We start from the raw sequence: 18,712 nt of genomic DNA, 5'->3' as shown, positions 1-18,712 counted from the left end.
CCAACATGGTAAAACCCTGTCTCTACTAAAAACACAAAAATTAACCAGGCGTTGTGGTGGGCACTTGTAATCCCAGCTACTCGGCAGGCTGAGGCAGGAGAATTGCTTGAACCCAGGAGGTGGAGGATGCAATGAGATCGCACCGCTGCACTCCAACCTGGGCGACAGAGCGAGACTCCATCTCAAAAAAAAAAAAAAAAAAAAAAAAAAGAAGGTTGGGCGTGGTGGCTCACGCCTGTAATCCCAGCACTTTGGGAGGCCAAGGCAGGTGGATCACGAGGTCAGAAGATCGAGACCATCGTAGCTAACACGGCGAAACCCCGTCTCTACTAAAAATACAAAAAAATTAGGTGGGCGTGGTGGCGGGTGCCTGTAGTCCCAGCTACTCGGGAAGCTGAGGCAGGAGAATGGTATGAACCCGGGAGGCAAAGGTTGCAGTGAGCCAATATCGCACCACTGCACTCCAGCCTGGGCGACAGAGCGAGAAGAGAACTGTCAGCCCACAGTGAAGAGACAGGCAGAGAAGAAGAGTTCACAGGGGAGCCAAATAAAAGCCATATCAGCTCAGGGGAACATTCTAGCTCTTTTTTTTTTCTTTCTTTTTGAGACAGGGTGTTGCCTTGTTACCCAGACTGGAGTGCAGTGGCGTGACCATGGCTCACTGCAGCCTCAACTTCCAGGTGTTAAGCAATCCTCCCACCTCAGCCTCCCGAGTAGCTGGGACTACAGGCATATGACACCACTCCTGGCTAATTTTTATATTTTATGTAGAGACGGGGGTCTTGCCATGTTGCCCAGGCTTGTCTTAAACTCTTGGGCTCAAGCGATCTGCCTTCCTCAGCTTCCCAGAGTCCTGGGATTACAGGCGTGAGCCATGGTGCTCGGCCCATTCTAGATCTTGAGAAATAAAATCCAAGCGTCAGAGCTAGAAGGGCCATGGGCTTGGAGGCTGAGACGAGGAGGGGCTGAAACCTTGGGAGTCAGGTATGTGTGCCCCGCTAGGGCTGCAGGAAGCTGCTGTCCTCAAAAAGGAAACAACACAATAACAAGTCACATGACCAGGGGAGTGGGTTCCTGTTTCCTGGTCCCTCCCAGGCCAGGCTTGGCCAGCCCAGGCCTGACCAGGCAGTGGCCAGAGTGACCCCAAGACGGCGTCCAGGGACTCAGGCCTCTGATCAAGTTACCCCCAGAAGATCAGAGAGGTAGAGAGCTGAACCCGTCATTTAGGAGGGCCGCGGAGGAGAGGGAATTATTGAGATTGCATTTCCAGGCTCAAAGAGAGGAGGGAAGGGGACAAAGACGTAGTGAAGGTAAAGAAGGCAGAGAAGAAGGGGGAGATCCAGACAACCTTGTTAGGTAGTGAGCTGCCTGTCCAGGAGGCATTCAAATGTGCCCAATCAACATTGATCACAAAATCCCTTCCTGAGGGGTAGTCAATGTCCCATTTCACAGCAGAGGAAATTGAGGTTGTCCTTTGTCCAGGACAACAAAGGCAAGAGGTCATGGCAGGCTGTGGTTTTAGGGGTTGACGAAGGAGAAGCATTCAGAGAGCACTGGCTTCTGGACAGCAATGAGTGCCCGGGCCACGCGGCCCCGAAGCCGGCGAGGGAGGCATGCTCCACCCGTAAGTGTCGCCCTCTCCCCTCCACACCCAGCTCCTGGGGACCCCAAGGTCCCATCCTGCCTGGCTCAGAGCGGGGCCACGGGGGTCATTTGCAGGGTGAACTGGACCCCGTGGCTGAGAGTTCAGAGGAGATTGAGGCAGCCAGTGGGAGCTCCAAGCTCAGCTTTGCCCCACCTCCTGTGAGCTCCGGGCTGGAACAGCTGGGCCCCATGGAGGAGGTCAGTGGCCAAGGCCTAGGAAGCAGGTAAGACCCCCTTGGTCTGTGCCCTTCACTCCAGTCCACATGCATCTTTGCCATCTGCAGATCTGCTGATGTGCCCTCTCTGCTCACACACCTACCATAGCTCCCTGTTGCCTTCAGCCTGACTTTCTTTTCTTTTTTTTGAGTCTTGCTCTGTCACCCAGGCTGCAGTGCAGTGGCACAATCTCCACTCACAGCAATCTCTGCCTCCTGGGTTCAAGAGGGAGCCTCAGCTTCCCGAGTAGCTGGGATTACAGGTGTGTGCCACCACACCCAGCTAATTTTTGTATTTTTAGTGAGACAGGGTCTTGCCACGTTAGCCAGGCTGGTCTTGAACTCCTGACCTCAGGTGATCCCCCCACTTCGGCCTCCGAAAGTGCTGGGATTACAAGTGTGAGTCGCTGCCCCAGAAGACCCCATTTCCAGAATCTTCTGTCTCTCACCTTCAGGACTTTCCCACTGCCCGTCACAGTCCAACTTACTATTCACTCTGCTTCGTAGCCCCAGGTCTCCCCTCCAACTTCTCCACCACCTCTGTCCAGCCTCTTCCCTGAATTCCCAGCCTCCCAGTCTCTCCCTGGGATGCAAGTCCCAGAACACGCAGCTCTTGCCAACTCTGCCCCGCTCACACCTCCCGAAGACCATGAAGTTTAAGCCCTAAGAATTCCCTGCCCTGGGCTGAGCGTTGTGGCCCATGCCTGTTATCGCAGAACTTTGGGAGGCCAAGTCGGGCGAATCACCTGAGGTCAGGAGTTTGACATCAGCCTGGCCAACATGGTGAAACCCTGTCTCTACTAAAAATACAAAAATTAGCCGGGCGTGGTGGTGGGCACCTGTAATCCCAGCTACTTGGGGGACTGAGGCAGGAGAATCACTTGAACCCAGGAGGTGGAGGTTGCAGTCAGCTGAGATCGCACCACTGCACTCCAGCCTGGGCAACAGAGTGAGACTCTGTCTCAAAAAATAAAAAAGAATTCCCTGCCCAGCATGGAGCGACTCAAGTGCCTGAGTTGGTGTCCACAGGACCGACAAGAAGACGGATGGGGGCTCTGGCAGGGGACTGGCCTCAGCCCCCGAGGTGCCCCACAAACCTGCAGTGGAAGCCTACCAGGCCCCAGAAGCAGCCCTACAGTACAAGGAGACTGTGCCCCCTGGGATTGGGGCCCCCGATGTGTTTCAGACCCTCCAGCACGCTCTGAGCTCCCTGGAGGCAGCGGCTGCAGCCTGGCGCCACCGGCCCCCCAGCCATCCTGGGCCAATGGAGTTGGAAGACACAAGCAAAGGGGGACCAGGTCCCCTTGGGAAGCAGGAAGGGGCAGGGAGCAGCCAGCGAGAGGCAGCTCGCCTGGCTGAGAGGAATGCCTGGCTCCGGCTGGCCCTGAGTAGCCGAGAGGATGAGCTGGTCCGCACGCAGGCCTCCCTGGAGGCCATCCGAGCTGAGAAGGAGACGCTGCAGAAAGAGGTGAGTGGGGCCATCCTGAGTCCTATGTGGCTCTCTGTCTGAGGGAGGAGGCAGGCCCGATGTAGGCAATATTCATTCATCTGTTCATTCCAAAAACCTTTTGAGGCTGGGTGTGGTGGCTCACGCCTATAATCCCAGCACTTTGGGAGATGGAGGCAGGAGGATCCTTTGAGGCCAGGAGTTCAAGACCAGCCTGGGCAACACAGCAAGACCCCTACCTCTGCAAAAAATAAAAAATAAAAATCAGCCAGGTTGGCCAGGCACGGTGGCTCACACCTGTAATCCCAGCACTTTGGGAGGCTGAGGTGGGCGTATCACAAAGTCAGGAGTTCAAGACCAGCTTGGCCAACATGGTGAAACCCCATCTCTACTAAAAATAAAAATAAATAAATAAATAAAAGCCAGGTGTGGTGGCATATGCCTGTAATTCCAGCTACTCAGGAGGCTGAGGCAGGAGAATCACTTGAACCCGGGTGATGGAGGTGGCAGTGAGCTGAGATCACATCAATGTACTCCAGTCTGGAGAACAGAGTGAGACTCTGTCTAAAAAAAAAAAAAAAAAAAAAAAAAAAAATCAGCCAGGTTGGCTGGGTGCGGTGGCTCATGCCTGTAATCTACACCAGCACTGTGGGAGGCCAAGGTGGGTGGATCCCTTGAGGCCAGGAGTTAGAGACCAGCCTGACCAATATGGTGAAACCCTGTCTTTACTAAAAATACAAAAATTAGCCAGGTGTGGTGGCACGTGCCTGTAATCCCAGCTACTCAGGAGGCTGAGGCAGGAGAATTGCTTGACACAATTCTGCAGCTACCAGGGAGGCTAAGGCACAAGAATCGCCTGATCCTAGGAGGCAGAGCTTGCAGTGAGCCGAGATCGCACCACTGCACTCCAGCCTGGGTGACGGAGAGAGACTGTCTCAAAAAAAAAAAAAAAAAAAAGCCAGGCATGGTGGCTCACGCCTGTAATCCCAACACTTTGGGAGGCCGAGGTGGGCAGATCACAAGGTCAGCAGATCGAGACCATGCTGGCTAACACGGTGAAACCCCATCTCTACTAAAAATACAAAAAAATTTAGTCGGGCGTGCTGGCATGCACTGGTAGTCCCAGTCCCAGCTACTCGGGAGGCTGAGGCAGGAGAATTGCTTGAACTCAGGAAGCGGAAGTTGCAGTGAGCCGAGATCCCGCCATTGCACTCCAGCCTGAGCGACAGAGGAAAACTCTCAAAAAAAAAAAAAAAAAAAAAAAAAAAAAAAAAAAAAAGAAAAGAAAAGAAAAAGAAAGAAAACTGAGGGTGGTGAGATCAGGCCCTGGGGTGGCAGCATGACTAGCCTGTTCAAGGAACCCGAAGGACGCCAGTGTGGCTGGAACACAGGGCGTAACAGGGAGAGTGTGGGGAGCCAGAACAGAGGGAGGACAAATGCAGATGGCGCAGGGCCTCGTGGGCTGCAAGGAGGCACTTCACTTGGGCTTTGCTCTGATTAAGGTGAGAGCCCCGGAGGGTTCTGAGCAGAGGAGGCCGTGCTCGACGCAGGTGTTCAGAGGCGCCCTCTGGTGGCAGAGGTAGGAACCGTCTGAGAGGGTGAGGGTGGACTCTTGGAGAGCCAGGAGGTGACTTCACTGGTCCAGACACGCAGGATGGTGGAGGTTGTGGAGGCGGAGAGATGCGGACGGATTCTGGGTGATGTGGACGGATTCTGGGTGATGTGGACGGATTCTGGGTGATGTGGAAGATGGAACTGACAGGTGTGAGCATGAAGGCTAGAGAGAACTTCAGGCTTTGGGACCTGAAGCACTAGAAGGGAGAGATGGAGGAGCTACAGGGTAGGCAGGTTTGGCTGGTGGTGACCAGATCTCTTTAGCCCTTGATAAGCTCCAGTGCCCATGAGACATCCACGTGGGGTCCTCAAGGGAGCAGCTGTATGTCTGAGTCCAGGGCTCAGGGGAGACAGCAGGGCAGGAGGGAGACACTTGAGCATCCTTAGCATGTAGGTGGCATTTAAAGCCATGTGGCTGCCGGGTGCAGTGGCTCATGCCTGTAATCCCAGCACTTAGGGAGGCTGAGGCAGGTGATCAACTGAGGTCAGGAGTTTGAGACCAGCCTGGCCAACATGGTGAAACCCCATCTCTACTGAAAATACAAAAATTTGTCAGGCATGATGGCAGATGCCCATAATCCCAGCTACTCAGGAGGCTGAGGCAGGAGAATCACTTGAACCCAGGAGGCAGAGGTTGCAGTGAGCTGAGACTGTGCCACTGCATTCCATCCTGGGTGACACAGCAAGACTCCATCTCAAAAATAAAAATAAAAATAGAAAAGTCATGTGGCTGAATGAAGTATTGAGAGGGAAACCCTCATCTCAGGCTGGTAGGAAAATTCGAGGCTATGGGAGCCCAGTCCAGGGATTCATTTTCCTCCACAGTGGGGCCCATTTTTCTGCTGGGAAAAATAAAATCCTCAGCAGCTGGCAAACATTCCCAAGGTCAGATAGTGAGATTTTTGGCAGGCTAAGTATCCAAGCCTCCTGCCTTCCAGCTAGGGTTCTTGCCACTTCCCCAAGAACAGGCCTTGGGGAGGGAAGGCTGGTGGTTGGTTTCAGCCCCTAGGCCTGACATTCCCCCTCATCCTTCCCAGGTTCAGGAGTTGCAGAATTCCCTCTTGAGGCTGGAGCCCTTCCCACGTCTTTCCCACAGCCAAGCAGGTGGCTCAGGCAGTGGTTCTACCAGCTCTGAGGCAGACAGGGAACCCTGGGAGACTCAGGTGAGTGTGAGAAGTTCAATCCCATGGTCTTGATGTCCTTAGTCTTCAGGGGGATGAGACTCAAATCTTTGTCATGGGATCCAACAGCTTCTGGGGTTGCAAAATGCCTACCATCCCAGGCTCTTGGTGACAATTGGGGTCAATTACATCACCTGTTCTTGGCAGGACTCCTTCTCCCTGGCTCACCCCCTGCTTCGGCGCCTCCGCAGCCATTCCAGCACCCAGATCCTTGGGTCTCTTCCCACCCAGCCCCTCAGTCCTGAGATGCACATCATGGAAGCCCAGATGGAGCAACTCCGAGGGTAAGAGACTCAAATGCTGAGCTCATAAGGGCACAGGCACCTCCTCCAGCTGAGTTAGAAGGCCTGGAGTCTGAAGCTGCAACAGGAGGGAGGGTAAGGGTGGAAATTGAGGCCTGACTGCCTTAGAAGGCCTCTGACTTTCCCTCTTCCCCACCTTCGGGGACAGGAGCATTGAGAAGCTCAAATGCTTTAACCGTCTGCTATCGGCTGTGCTCCAGGGATACAAGGGCCACTGTGAGGGCCTCAGCATGCAGCTAGGCCAGCGGGAGGCTGAGGCCACAGCATTGCATCTGGCCTTGCAGTACAGGTCAGTGCACCCTGCCAGTGATGTCACCAGCTGGGGAGGGAATGGGCTTTCTGAGGATGGCCCCAATCCACAGAACCCTCACTGGAGAGCACCTTCCCCACTTCAGAAATTAATTTTTTTTTTTTTTTTGGGACAGAGTCTTGCTGTGTCACCCAGGCTGGAATGCAGTGGCGAGATCTCAGCTCACTGCAACCTCTGCCTCCTGGGTTCAAATGACACTCATGTCTCAGCCTCCTGAGTAGCTGGGATTGCAGGTGTATGCCACTATACCCAGCTAATTTTTGTATTTTTAGTAGAGATGGGTTTCACCATATGGGCCAGGCTAGTCTCGAACTCCTGACATCATGATCCGCTCGACTCGGCCTCCCAAAGGGCTGGGATTACAGGTGTGAGCCACCTTGCCTGGCCCAGAAATTAACTTAAGGCAATTTTAGTTCAGGGTTGGTAAGGGAGTCTACATGCTTCCAGAGTTGAGGACAGTGGGGAGAAGAGGAGTTCAGGAGCAAGTGGGGACTGGCACCTATAGAGTGAGATGTAGCTAAGCATTTTTTTTTCTCTCTTTCTTTTTTTTTGAGACAGAGTCTAGCTCTGTCACCCAGGCTGGAGTGCAGTGGTGCCCTGTTGGCTCACTGCAACCTCCACCTCCCTGGTTCAAGCGATTCTCCTGCCTCAGCCTCCTGAGTAGCTGGAACTACAGGTGCGTACCACCACACCTTGCTAATCTTTGTATTTTTAGTAGAGACGGGGTTTCACCACGTTGGTCAGGCTGGTCTCGAACTCCTGACCTCAGGTAATCCTCCCGCCTCAGCCTCCCAAAGTGCTAGGACTACAGGTGAGGGCCATTGCACCCAGCCAAGCTGAGTGTCCTGAAGCACTCAGAACCAGTGTCCCATAGTGAGCACTGTGAAGAGGCATACAGGGTTCTTCTTGCTCTGCGGGAGGCCAATTCAGAAGCAGGAGACGAAGCCCCCACGAGTGACCTGCAAGCAGCTGAAGAGGAAGCATGGAGGCTGCTGGCACAAGAGGAGGCCACCATGGATGCAGGGGCACGGCAGAATCCACAGCCAAGGTACCTCCCCGGAACCCTGGGAACTGGCCTGGTTGAGGAGTGGGGTCTTGACTGGGGATTGGGGCTCCCAGAACTCACCATGTTTGGGGGCTTGGTGTGGCTGTGTCCAGCAAGGTCGGTATGGAGCACACTGTAGTTGGTTGACATGAGGCTCAACTGCAGTTGGCCTGTTGCTACTTGACAAAGTTAGCATGGTGGTTGACAGATATTGCAGTTGGCGTGAAGATGGATAATGATGCCTACTGGTTAAAACTGGCACCCACAGCCGGGCACAGTGGCTCACGCCTGTAATCCCAGCACTTTAGGAGGCCAAGGCAGGCAGATCACTTGAGCTCAGTAGTTCAAGACCAGCCCTTGTAACATGGCAAAAGTCCTTTTCTACCAAAACTACAAATAAATTAGCCGGGTGTGCCCATGTAGTCCCAGCTACTTGGGAGGCTGAGGTGGGAGGAAGCCTTGAGTCTGGGAGGTGGAGGCTGCAGTGAGCTGAGATTGCACCACTGCACTCCAGCCTGGGTGACAGAGTGAGACCCTGGTTTTTTTTTTTTTTTTTTTTTTTTTTTTTGAGACGGAGTCTGGCTCTGTCGCCCAGGCTGGAGTGCAGTGGCTGGATCTCAGCTCACTGCAAGCTCCGCCTCCCGGGTTTGCGCCATTCTCCTGCCTCAGCCTCCCGAGTAGCTGGGACTACAGGCGCCCGCCACCTCGCCCGGCTATTTTTTTGTATTTTTTAGTAGAGACAGGGTTTCACCGTGTTAGCCAGGATGGTCTCGATCTCCTGACCTCGTGATCTGCCCGTCTCGGCCTCCCAAAGTGCTGGGATTACAGGCTTGAGCCACCGCGCCTGGCCAAGACCCTGGTTTTTGTTTTGTTTTGAGACGAATTTTCACTCTTGTCACCCAGGCTGGAGTCCAATAGTCTGATCTCGGCTCACTGCAACCTCCGCCTCCCAGGTTCAAGCGATTCTCCTGCCTCAGCCTCCCGAGTAGGTGGGATTACAGGCTCCCACTATCATGCCTGGCTAATTTTGAATTTTCAGTAGAGATGGGGTTTCTCCATATTGGTCAGGCTGGTCTCGAACTCCCGACCTCAGGTGATCCACTTGCCTCTGCCTCCCAAAGTGCTGGGATTACAGGCGTGAGGCACTGTGCCCAGCCCCAGCTAATTATTTTATAAAGACGGATTCTCACTCTGTTGCCTATGCTGCTCTCAAACTTCTGGCTTCAAGCAATCCTCCCACCTCAGCCTCCCAAAGTGCTGGGGTTACAGGCGTGCATCACCACACCTGACCAAAATGTGGTCTTGATGGAAGATGGTGCCTAGTGGGGTACGTTGGTGTGACAGGGGCCACCACAGATGGCAAAGACTCCGTCGTGGCCAGTGAGATGGAAGATGATGGACCCTACCAGGATTGGCATGAAGTTAACCCACCTATGCCTGCCGGTGTTAACATAGGCACATCTTCTGTTTTCTGTAGCCCTGAGGGCAGCAGTGTGGATAAGCCCACACCACAGGAAGTGGCTTTCCAGCTCCGAAGCTATGTCCAGCGTCTCCAGGACCGCCGTTCTCTAGTGAAGATTCTCTCAGAGCCTGGCCCCACCTTGGCATCCATGCCCACTGTGCCCCGTGCAGAAGCCATGGTACAGGCCATTCTGGGGACCCAGTCTGGCCCAGCTCTTCCCCGACTGGAGAAGACACAAATTCAGCAGGACCTGGTGGCCACAAGGGTACAAATGGGCTGTGGTCACTGTCAGTTTTTCTTGATGGGACAAAATCCTTTACTGAGGTTGGGGGATCAAGGAGCAAAGGAGAATTCTCCTGGGCTGGGTGCAGGCATTGTGAAGGAGAATTGGAACTGGGGTTTTGAGGGATTAATAGGAGTTTGTCTTCTGGGGTTCATTGTCTCAATAGACTACAAATCTGGCTCTCCAAAATGCCCTTCGTATGGGAAGAGATGGGAGCAAAGAACACAGTCTTGGGTTTGTAGCTTGGCATGAAAACCTTGAGGTTCTGAAGCTGGAGAAACTCCAGAAGCTTTGACAGAACTGCTCTATGACCTATGTAAGCTACTTGCCCTCTAGGAAATGCCATTTCTACAGCTGTGGTTTTTTTTTTTTTTTTTGAGACGGAGTCTCGCTCTGTCGCCCGGGCTGGAGTGCAGTGGCCGGATCTCAGCTCACTGCAAGTTCCGCCTCCCGGGTTCACGCCATTCTCCTGCCTCAGCCTCCCGAGTAGCTGGGACTACAGTAGACCGCCACCTTGCCCGGCTACTTTTTGTTTTGTTTTGTTTTGTTTTGTTTTTTTTTTTTTTTTGTATTTTTTAGTAGAGACGGGGTTTCACCGTGTTAGCCAGGATGGTCTCGATCTCCTGACCTTGTGATCCCCCCATCTCGGCCTCCCAAAGTGCTGGGATTACAGGCTTGAGCCACCGCGCCTGGCCACAGCTGTGGTTTTTATGGGAGGAAGATATTTCCACCTCACAAAAACATGGTGATCCTGGCGAACCCGGTGAAACCCCGTCTCTACTAAAAAATACAAAAAACTAGCCGGGCGAGGTGGCAGGCGCCTGTAGTCCCAGCTACTCGGGAGGCTGAGGCAGGAGAATGGCATAAACCCGGGAGGCAGAGCTTGCAGTGAGCTGAGATCCGGCCACTGCACTCCAGCCTGGGTGACAGAGCGAGATCCCGTCTCACCAAAAAAAAAAAAAAAAAAAAAAAAAAAAAAAAGAACATGGTGAAGGTCCTAGTTTGTTTTTTGTTTTTTTTTTTTTTGAGACAGAGTCTTGCTCTCACCCAGGCTGAAGTGCTGTGGCGCTATCTCGGCTCACTGCAGCCTCTGCCCCCACCGGGTTCAAGTGATTCTCCTGCCTCAGCCTCCTGAGTAGCTGAGATTACAGTTGTGCACCACCACACCTGGCTATTTTTTGTATTTTCTGTGGAGACGGGGTTTCGCCATGTTGGCCAGGCTGGTCTCGAACTCCTGACCTCAGGTAATCCACCCACTTCGGCCTCCCAAAGTGCTAGGATTACAGGCATGAGCCACCGTGCCCAGCCAAAGGTCACAGTTTTTGTCTGAATAGGCCTCAGTGGGTGCCTCTTGGGGCCTCAGTTTCCCTGCAGTTGACGGTAGAAGCAGAAATTCTCTCCCCTCTCCTTGGTCCCGCAGGAGGCCCTGACGGACCTGATGCTTCGGCTGCAGCTGGTGCGGCGTGAGAAGCGGGGCCTAGAGCTGCGGGAGGCTGCCCTCCGAGCTCTGGGTCCAGCTCACGTGCTCCTGCTGGAGCAGCTGCGGTGGGAACGGGCGGAGCTTCGGACTGGTGGGGCAAACAGCAGTGGCGGACATAGCAGCGGAGGTGGCAGCAGTGGGGACGAGGAAGAGTGGTATCAGGTGAGCCGCCCTGCCTGAACCTGGTAGGGGTAGTAGCTTACTAACGAGAACATAGCCCTTGTCAATCACAGACCCCCCCTTTTTTTTTTTTTTTTTGAGACGGAGGTTTGCTCTTGTTGCCTAGGCTGGAATGCAATGTTGCTATCTCTGCTCACCGCAACCTACGCCTCCCAGGTTCAAGTGATTCTCCTGTCTCAGCCTCCTGAGTAGCTGGCATTACAGACACACACCACCACATCTAGCTAATTTTTGTATGTTTTGTAGAGATGCAGTTTCACCATGTTGGCCAGGCTGGTCTCGAACTCCTGGCCTCAAATGTTTCGCCTGCCTCCGCCTCCCAAAGTGCTGAGATTACAGGCATGAGTCGCTGCGCCTGTCCTTAATGCAGCTCTTTGAATCATCTCTCCCACCTCCAAGCCTTTGTACATTCTGTGTCCCTGCCAGGAACTTCCCTCTTTGTGTCATAAAGTCCTTGACCTCCTGTAGATCTCAGCTTAGACATCAGCTCCTCAAGGAAGCCCTCCTGGAGTGACTTCAGATGAGGTTTCCTGTTATTTATTTCCCTTATCAGGTTACCCAGGCAGGGTGGTCCCAGCTACTGGGGAGGCTGAGGTGGGAGAATCACTTGAACCCAGGAGTTGGAGGCTTCAGCGAGCCACAATTACGTCATTTCACTCCAGCCTGGGCCACAGAGCGAGACCTCATCTCTCTTTATTTATTTATTTTTTGAGATAGAGTTTTGCTCTTGTCGCCCAGGCTGGAGTGCGATAGTGCAGTCTTAGCTCACTGCAGCCTCCGCCTCCCGGATTCAAGCAATTCTCCTGCCTCAGCCTCCCAAGTAGCCGGGATTAAAGGCGTCTGCCACCGTGCCCAAATGTTTATTTATTTATTTATTTATTTAGAGACGGAGTGTCGCTCTGTTGCCCAGGCTGGAGTGCAGTGGCACAATCTCGGCTCACTGCAACCTCCGCCTCCCAAGTTCAAGCGATTCTCCTGTCTTAGCCTCCTGAGTAGCTGGGATTACAGGGGTCTGCCACCATGCCAAGCTAATTTTTGTATATTTAGTAGAGACAGAGTTTCACCATGTTGGCCAGGCTGGTCTTGAACTCCTGACTTCAAGTGATCCACCCGTCTCGGCCTCCCAAAGTTCTGGGATTACAGGCGTGAGCTACCACACCTGGCCCCTAAATTTTATTTTTAGAGATGAGGTTCGAGACCAGCCTGGCCAACATAGTGAAACCCCGTCTCTACTAAAAATACAAACAGTAGCCAGGTCTGGTGGCATATGTCTGTAATGCCAACTACTTGAAAGGCTGAGGCAGGAGAGTCGCTTGAACCTGGGAGGCAGAAGTTGCTGTCAGCCAAGATCGTGCCACTGTACCCCAGCCTGGGTGGCAGAGTGAGACTCTGTCTCAAAAAAAAAAAAATTTTTTTTTTTAATTAAATAAGGTATTTCCCTTATCAGAGTGTAATTTCGCTCTTATTGGGGTATGGAACCAGACGGGGGTCTCTGAGAGCACAGCAGCTGCCACTGTCTGGGCAGCTTCAATGTCCAGTGAGGGCCAAGCACGGACTTGGCCCAGGTTAATGTCACTTTGTTGTCTTCTCTCTCCCTTAGGGCCTTCCTGCTGTCCCTGGTGGCACCAGTGGCATTGATGGTGGCCAGGTGGGCAGGGCCTGGGACCCAGAGAAGTTAGCCCAGGAACTGGCAGCATCGCTCACCAGGTGTGTGGCTGGGTGGGGATGGGCAGCCTATGTGACAGCCCCCGGGGGGGCTGTCTGCAGCAGAAGCTAAGGTGTACCCCTGTGTACCGGTGTGTTTACATGACAATACTGTGGGCAGGTGGGTAGGAGGAGACGTGGGAAATAGGATGGGCTAGGGCTGTGAGCCCTCCTCTTCCCCTTCGCAACAGGACGCTGGACCTGCGGGAGCAGCTGCAGTCTCTGCGCAGGGAGCTGGAACGGGTGGCTCAGAAGGGGCGAGCCAGACGGTCTCAGAGTGCCGAGCTGAACAGGGATTTATGCAAAGCCCACAGGTGGGACCCCTGTTCTGCATCCCTCCAATCCCCCTGGCACCATCCCCCACCAGGATCTCAGAAGTATCCCTGGCTCTCTCTGGGCCTTAGCCTTCCCCGCTGCCCCAAAATAGGCAATAAAGGCCAGGCACGGTGGCTCATACCTGTAATCCCATGTTGGGAGGCTGAGGCTGGCAGATCACCTGAGGTCAGGAGTTTGAGACCAGCCTGGCCAATGTGGTGAAACCCCATCTCTACTAAAAGTACAAAAATTAGCTGGGCATCTTGGCACGTGCCTGTAATTCCAGCTACTTGGAAGAAAGGAGAATTGCTTAAACCCAGGAGTTGGAGGTAGCGGTGAGCAGAGATCACACCACTGCACTCCAGCTTGAGCGACAGAGCAAGACTCTGTCTCAAAAAAAGAAACAACAGGCTGGGCCAGGCACAGTGGCTCATGCCTGAAATCCCAGCACTTTGGGAGGCCAAGGCGGGCAGATCACCTGAGGCCGGTAGTTCGAGACCAGCCTGACCAACATGGAGAAACCCCATCTCTACTAAAAATACAAAATTAGCCAGGCGTGGTGGCGCATGCCTGTAATCCCAGCTACTTGGTAGGCTGAGGCAGGAGAATCGCTTAAACCCGGGAGACAGAGGTTGCAGTGAGCCAAGATCAGGCCATTGCACTCCAGCCTGGGCAACAAGAGCAAAACTCCGTCTCAAAAAAACAACAACAGGCCGGGCGCGGTGGCTCAAGCCTGTAATCCCAGCACTTTGGGAGGCCGAGACGGGCGGATCACGAGGTCAGGAGATCGAGACCATCCTGGCTAATATGGTGAAACCCCGTCTCTACTAAAAATACAAAAAACTAGCCGGGCGAGGTGGTGGGCGCCTGTAGTCCCAGCTACTCGGGAGGCTGAGGCAGGAGAATGGCGTAAACCCGGGAGGCGGAGCTTGCAGTGAGCTGAGATCCGGCCACTGCACTCCAGCCTGGGCGACAAAGCGAGACTCCGTCTCAAAAAAAAAAAAAAAAAACAACAACAACAAGAAAAAACAGGCTGGGCACAGTGGCTCACACTTGTAATCCCAGCACTTTGGGACACCAAGGCAGGCGGATCACCTGAGGTCAGGAGTTCAAGACCAGCCTAGGCAACATGGTGAAACCCTGTCTCTATTAAAAAATACAAAAAAATTAGCTGGGCATGGTGGCGGGTACCTGTAATCCCAGCTACTTGGGAGGCTGAGGCAGGAGCACTGCTTGAACCCAGGAGGCAGAGGTTGTAGTGAGGGGAGATCTTACCATTGCACTCCAGCCTGGGCGACAAGAGCGAAATTCTGTCTCAAACAACAACAACAACAAAAAGACCAGTTAGCTGGGACCCTGGGAGACCCAATGTGAAAAAGCCCCCATTCTGGGAGTGGGAGTACATGGCCCCTGCCTTGGGTGGAGTCGGGGGCTATTTCTTGACCCAGCCACCCACCCCTTCCAGCGCCCTGGTCCTGGCCTTGCGAGGAGCCCACCGGAAGCAGGAAGAGCAATGCCGGAAGTTGGAGCAGCAGATGGCACTCATGGAGGCTCAGCAGGCTGAGGAGGTGGCGGTGCTCGAAGCCACTGCAAGGGCCCTGGGGAAACCCAGGCCGCCCCTCCCGCCTCCCCAGCTTGGGGATACCATTCTGTAGGCCCCTTACCCAGCCATGTCTGGACATGCCAGACCGCTGTGGCATGTCATAAACTATCCTGGAGTGACATCATGTCATGTTGCATGATTTGGCGTGTTGGGGCACATTTGGCATGAGGGAAGCTGGTGCACATGGGTGTCCAGGGCCTGATGGGTGTGGCCACGCAATGCAGAAAGACTTGGGTGTCTTTGGCCTGGCACCAAGTGGAATGTGAACTTCACATCAGTGGGGTCAGGCCAGAAGCAACCTGGGCTGTGGGACCAGGTCTCTGGGACTGACGAATTTTGGAGGTCCGTGAGGTTGCATAGCCACAGCTGAAGTTCCAACTGGCCTGTCTCCCGAAGCCCAGGGAGGGATTCATGGGGACTGGACAAAGCTTCTCCTGGCAGCTCCTTCCCAAGGAGATGCTGGGTTTGGCTGGCAGATTTTCCTGAAGGGGGCCGGGCGCAGTGGTGCACGCCTGTAATCCCAGCACTTTGGGAGGCCAACGTGGGTGGATCACTAGAGCCCAGGAGTTCAAGACCAGCCTGGACAACGTGGTAAAACCCCATGTCTACAAAAAAAAAATACAAAAATTAGCCAGGCATGGTGGCATGTGCCTATAAAGCTATCTAGGAGGCTAAAGTGGGAGGATCACTTGAGCTTGAGAAGCAGAGGTTGCAGTGAGCTGAGATCACACCACTGCACTCCAGTCTGGGTGACAGAGTAAGACCCTGTCTCAAAAAAACAAAACAGGCTGGGTGTGGTGACTCACGCCTGTAATCCCAGCACTTTGGGAGGCTGAGGCGGGGAGGATCACCTGAGGTCAGGAGCTTGAGACCAGCTTGGCCAACATGGCAAAACCCCTGTCTCTACTAAAAATACAAAAATTAGCGGGGTGTGGTGGTGCATGCCTGTAGTCCCAGCTACTCAGGAGGCTGAGGCAGGATAATTGCTTGAACCCGGGAGGCAGACATTGCAGTGAGCTGAGATCACGCCACTGCACTCCAGTCTGGGTGACAGAATAGGACCTTGTCTCAAAAACACAAAACAGGCCGGGTGCGGTGGCTCACACCTGTAATCCCAGCACTTTTGGAAGCTGAGGCGGGCAGATCATGAGGTCAGGAGATGGAGACCATCCTGGCTAACACGGTGAAACCCTGTCTCTACTAAAAATACACAAAATTAGCCGGGCGCAGTGGCAGGCACCTGTAGTCCCAGCTACTCAGGAGGCTGAGGCAGGAGAATGGCATGAACCCAGGAAGCAGAGCTTGCAGTGAGCCGAGATCGTGCCACTGCACTCCAGCCTGGGTGACAGAGCGAGACTCCGTCTCAAAAAAAAAAAAAAAACAGGGCCAGGCACAGTGGCTCACGCCTGTAATCCCAGCATTTTGGGAGGCCAAGGCGGGTGAAGGCGGGTGGATCACAAGGTCAAAAGATAAAGTCCAACATAGTTAAACCCCATCTGTACTAAAAATACAAAAATTAGCTGGTCGTGGTGGTGCATGCCTGTAATCCCAGCTACTTGGGAGGCTGGGGCAGGAGAATCACTTGAACCAGGGAGTCGGAGGTTGCAGTCAGCCGAGGTTGCGCCACTGCACTCCAGCCTGGTGACAAAGCGAGAGTCCGTCTCAAACAACAACAACAAAAACAGGCCGGATGTGGTGGTTCATGCCTGTAATCCCAGCACTTTGGGAGGCCGAGGCAGGGAGGATCACCTGAGGTCAGGAGTTTGAGACTAGCTTGGCCAACATGGTGAAACCACCGTCTCTACTAAAAATACAAAAATTAGCTGAGTGTGGTGGCGCATGCCTGTAGTCCCAGCCACTAGGGAGGCTGAGGCAGGATAATTGCTTGAACCTGAGAGGCGGGAGTTGCAGTGAACTGAGAGCGCCAATGCTTTTCAGCCTGGGCAACAAGAGCAAAACTCTGTCTCTAAATAAATAAATAAATAAAACACAAAACAAAACAAAAAGGAGGATGCCTATATTCCAGAGGGAAGACTGAAGCTGGAATGGTTCAGATTCAGGATGATGAGTTGCTACTAACTCAAAGCTAAGGTCAAGGGTTTCTGGACTCCATGTAGTCGAACTTGCCTGTAATCCCAGTGTCTCAGGAGGCTGAAGCAGGAGGACTGCTTGAGCCCAGGGGTTTAAGACCAGTTTAGGCAAAATAGGAGAGTCTGTTTCAAAAATAAATAAATAAAATAAGGTAAAGGGTTTCTGGGTGGGGGACAGGCATAGCAAAGGTAACAGTCTGGGACTCAGGTGGCATTGTACTTCAAGAGAAACTCAGAACGAATGCCAATGGGGGCCAGTTCCAGCTTTCTCCTGGGGGCCCAGGAGCTGTGGGAAGTGTCAGGTTAATAGCAGGCAATGGATTAGCACGTCATTTGCATAAGCCATATCTCCCCGCCCCTCCACACCAGAACTGGCTGAGTCCGGGAAAGGGGAGCTTGGAATGATCCAGCCAGGCTTGGATTAGTGGCCAGCTGTCCCCCTTCAGGGCGGCAGCTGAAACCCAAGACGGGGATTAGAAAGGTTTTCATTCCCAGCCTTGGGGGCGGGTGCTCCACGCCTCACCTGTGCAGGTGTGTTCACCGCCTCTCCCAGGGCAGGACCACGCCAGCCTGAGATCAGCGCCAGTCAGCGGCCTGGACTCGAATCCAGTCAACCTGACCCCAGAAACAGAACAAGAAGTATGGTAGGGAGCACAGTCCCCTCCAGCGAGGTCTGGGGCTAGTGACCTTCCGACCTACACGCTGTTCCTGGACTTGGGCCAACTTTGAAAAAAGCAGGGAAACGGAGGCAGACCACCTTGCTCGTTTTGGGGTGGGGCAGAGAAGCGGAATTTCTTCTCTGTATCCCGCCAACCCCCAGAATCTAAGCCCCTGTGTTCTTGGTCCCACCAGGTAGTTGCCTGTGGAGGGGGCAAAGGGAGCCAAGGTCACATGTGGGGGGGGGTGGGGACAGGTTCCCAGGCTGCCCCAGCAGGATCTGGCCATTCCCACTGGTGCTCCCTCGGCAGATGGGCCTAGGCCCCTTTGTCCCCAGTTTGCGGCCGCCTCAAGGTCAAATGTTACCGCGGGGCCGCGGGCAGGGGTCAGGGAGGTGGAGTAGAACCTCGATCCACCCCCAGGCGGGTCCCAGGGGGCACAGGGGTGGCCAGGCTACTGTGAGGGGGTGGGGCAGCCTTTGGGACGGGTACTACTGGAGTTTCTGGGATCTGCATGGTGGTCTTTCTTCACCCGTCTCCCACCCAGCCCTCAGCCCCCTCGCAAGACTTGTCTCCCTCAAACCTAGTTCTCTGCTCCCTCCCCTTCACAATCCTCCGATTCCTTGAGTCTTCCCTCCCTCTTCTTTTTTTTTTTTTTTTTTTTTTTTTGAGACAGGGTCTTGCTCAGGCTGGAGTGGAGTGACGTGATTATAACCCACTGCAGCCTTGAACACCTGGGCTCAAGACAAGTCTCATTTTATTGCACCGGCTGGTCTTTAACTCCTGGCCTCAAGTGATCCTCCTGATTCGGCCTCCCAAAGTGCTGGGATTACAGGCGTGAGCCACAGCGCCTGTCTGTCTCTCATCAAAGTCTCTTTTCAATCCCTTCGGTGAGACCTCCACCCCAGTGCTCCCCACCAAACATCCTAGCAGGTCCAGGCAAGGGGCCTAGGATCCCTGTCCTCACAAATTACTAGTCGCATTCCCATGCAGCCTCAGAACCAAAGGGTCTTCTCTGCCCACCCACGCCTTCCTCTCTCCCAGCAGGGATTACATCAGGCTGTAGGCAGAACCCGACTCTAGACCCACGGGAAGTCCTTGCTCATGTCTAATCCTAGTCCTTCCTGCTTTCTGTATTTACTAACGCCTCCTCCTCCACCTTGCAGGCAGCCAGAACGTCC

General features: G+C 53.8%; 1 protein-coding gene across 6 annotated transcripts; it reads left to right on the top strand.

Annotated features, from left to right (window-relative positions):
• Positions 1-1,127: 1,127 nt before the first annotated feature.
• Positions 1,128-14,909, top strand: USHBP1 (USH1 protein network component harmonin binding protein 1). Of its 6 annotated transcripts, none has more exons than XM_005588358.5 (13): positions 1,128-1,202; positions 1,523-1,624; positions 1,720-1,868; positions 2,889-3,327; positions 5,958-6,083; positions 6,249-6,385; positions 6,552-6,692; positions 7,588-7,761; positions 9,236-9,485; positions 10,924-11,145; positions 12,764-12,870; positions 13,059-13,181; positions 14,648-14,909. In XM_005588358.5, the coding sequence occupies exons 2-13, from the start codon at positions 1,571-1,573 to the stop codon at positions 14,835-14,837; spliced, it is 2,112 nt and encodes a 703-aa protein (XP_005588415.3). In that variant the 5' UTR covers positions 1,128-1,202; positions 1,523-1,570; the 3' UTR covers positions 14,838-14,909. The 6 variants fall into 6 exon arrangements, with proteins under 6 accessions (XP_005588415.3, XP_073882425.1, XP_073882424.1 ...); XM_074026324.1 differs by having other exon boundaries at positions 2,852-3,327; XM_074026323.1 differs by having other exon boundaries at positions 2,170-3,327.
• The last annotated feature ends 3,803 nt before the right edge of the window (positions 14,910-18,712 follow it).

Source organism: Macaca fascicularis, chromosome 19 (genome assembly GCF_037993035.2).
Source record: "Macaca fascicularis isolate 582-1 chromosome 19, T2T-MFA8v1.1".
Classification (NCBI taxonomy): domain Eukaryota; kingdom Metazoa; phylum Chordata; class Mammalia; order Primates; family Cercopithecidae; genus Macaca; species Macaca fascicularis.
The sequence above is the reverse complement of the archived record's forward strand: the minus strand, read 5'-3'. Positions and strand labels throughout refer to the sequence as shown.

What these genes read in the sequence shown, in the direction of transcription:
- USHBP1 (XM_005588358.5), top strand. Translation starts at nt 1,571, where the DNA reads ATGAGTGCCCGGGCCACGCGGCCCCGAAGCCGGCGAGGGAGGCATGCT. An exon ending in CAGATGGAGCAACTCCGAGG is followed by an intron (nt 6,386 to 6,551) that starts GTAAGAGACTCA and finishes CTTCGGGGACAG; the next exon opens with GAGCATTGAGAAGCTCAAAT. An exon ending in AGGACCTGGTGGCCACAAGG is followed by an intron (nt 9,486 to 10,923) that starts GTACAAATGGGC and finishes TTGGTCCCGCAG; the next exon opens with GAGGCCCTGACGGACCTGAT.